Genomic DNA, 1,177 nt, shown 5'->3' with positions numbered 1-1,177 from the left:
AGCCAAATACCTTTGGGTAAATCCAAAATCTCTACGAGTTAATATATATAGATGTTTCTTCTGCTAAATATTAGAATGTTTCTTTTTCATACTAAATGGATGTTCTTTTATATATTTTTCGAATTTTTTTGTATTGCAAATGTGAATGTCTCTATTTCTTTAAAAATTTCATAATTTTTTTAAAATTTTATAGATATTTAATTATTTTTGTTAAAATATAACTGGATATTTCTTTTGTTAAGTATTAGGATGTTTTTTTTATATTAAATGAATATTTTTTTTTATATTTCTGTAATTGTTCAAGGACAATTCGTGCTCCACTACTCCTTTTGGCTAAGATCAAGTGTGTAGTTTGCAATCTCTTTAATCATCAAAACGGCACCTAATATCCCAAAACGCAAAGAGCAATATCGTGATGATGCTGCTACCGTGCGACTACTACGACTCCAAAACGGCAGTTCTCTTTTGCCGCGCCGACTCTGCCAAGCTCTGCATCTCATGTGACCAGCACGTGCACTCTGCCAACGCCCTCTCACTCAAGCACGTGCGCTCTCAGATTTGCAATAACTGCCGCAACGAACCTGCCACCGTGCGATACGCCACCAACAATCTCGTCCTCTGCAACGACTGCGACTCCGACACACACAACAGTTCCACCATCGCTTCCTCCCTCCACACCCACCACCGCCTCCATGGCTTCTCCGGCTGTCCCCCCGCCCTCGAAATCGCCGCCGCCTTAGGGATCGAGCTCAAGTTCAACTCCAACTACAACAGCGGCTCCGGTAATACATCCAGTTCACGAAAGGAAAGTGGTTCTTGTCGACGGTGGCGAATCCGACGAGCCAGATGTCGGTGATAGAAGAAGAGTGGGTCGCGGTGGGGAGACGGAGAGAGTCTGACGGTGAGAGAGAGGGGTCTGTGTGTGTGATTGTTGGAGGTGGGTAGGTTAATGTGAGAGAGAAGATGAAGGTTTTTATTAGGGGTGTTCATGGGCCGGGTGAAACCGGGTTTGATGTGACCCAGATCCGGTCCGAAATATATACCGGGCCTATTTGTTAGACCCGAACCCAGCCCTAGACCCTCTGAAACCTACACACTTTTGGGCCACGATTATACCGGGTAAAAACCGGGCCGTTAACATTATCTTCTTGTAAGTTAGTATGTGAAAATATCCAAA

General features: G+C 43.7%; 1 protein-coding gene across 1 annotated transcript; it reads left to right on the top strand.

The window, feature by feature from the left end:
* The first annotated feature begins 415 nt into the window (after positions 1–415).
* Positions 416–856, top strand: LOC140179109 (zinc finger protein CONSTANS-LIKE 14-like). Its single transcript, XM_072217727.1, has one exon. It carries the CDS (start codon positions 416–418, stop codon positions 854–856), a length of 441 nt encoding a protein of 146 aa, XP_072073828.1.
* The last annotated feature ends 321 nt before the right edge of the window (positions 857–1,177 follow it).

Source organism: Arachis hypogaea, chromosome 15 (assembly GCF_003086295.3).
Source record: "Arachis hypogaea cultivar Tifrunner chromosome 15, arahy.Tifrunner.gnm2.J5K5, whole genome shotgun sequence".
NCBI lineage: Eukaryota > Viridiplantae > Streptophyta > Magnoliopsida > Fabales > Fabaceae > Arachis > Arachis hypogaea.
Note: the sequence above shows the minus strand (reverse complement) of the source record. Positions and strands in the feature narration are given on the sequence as shown.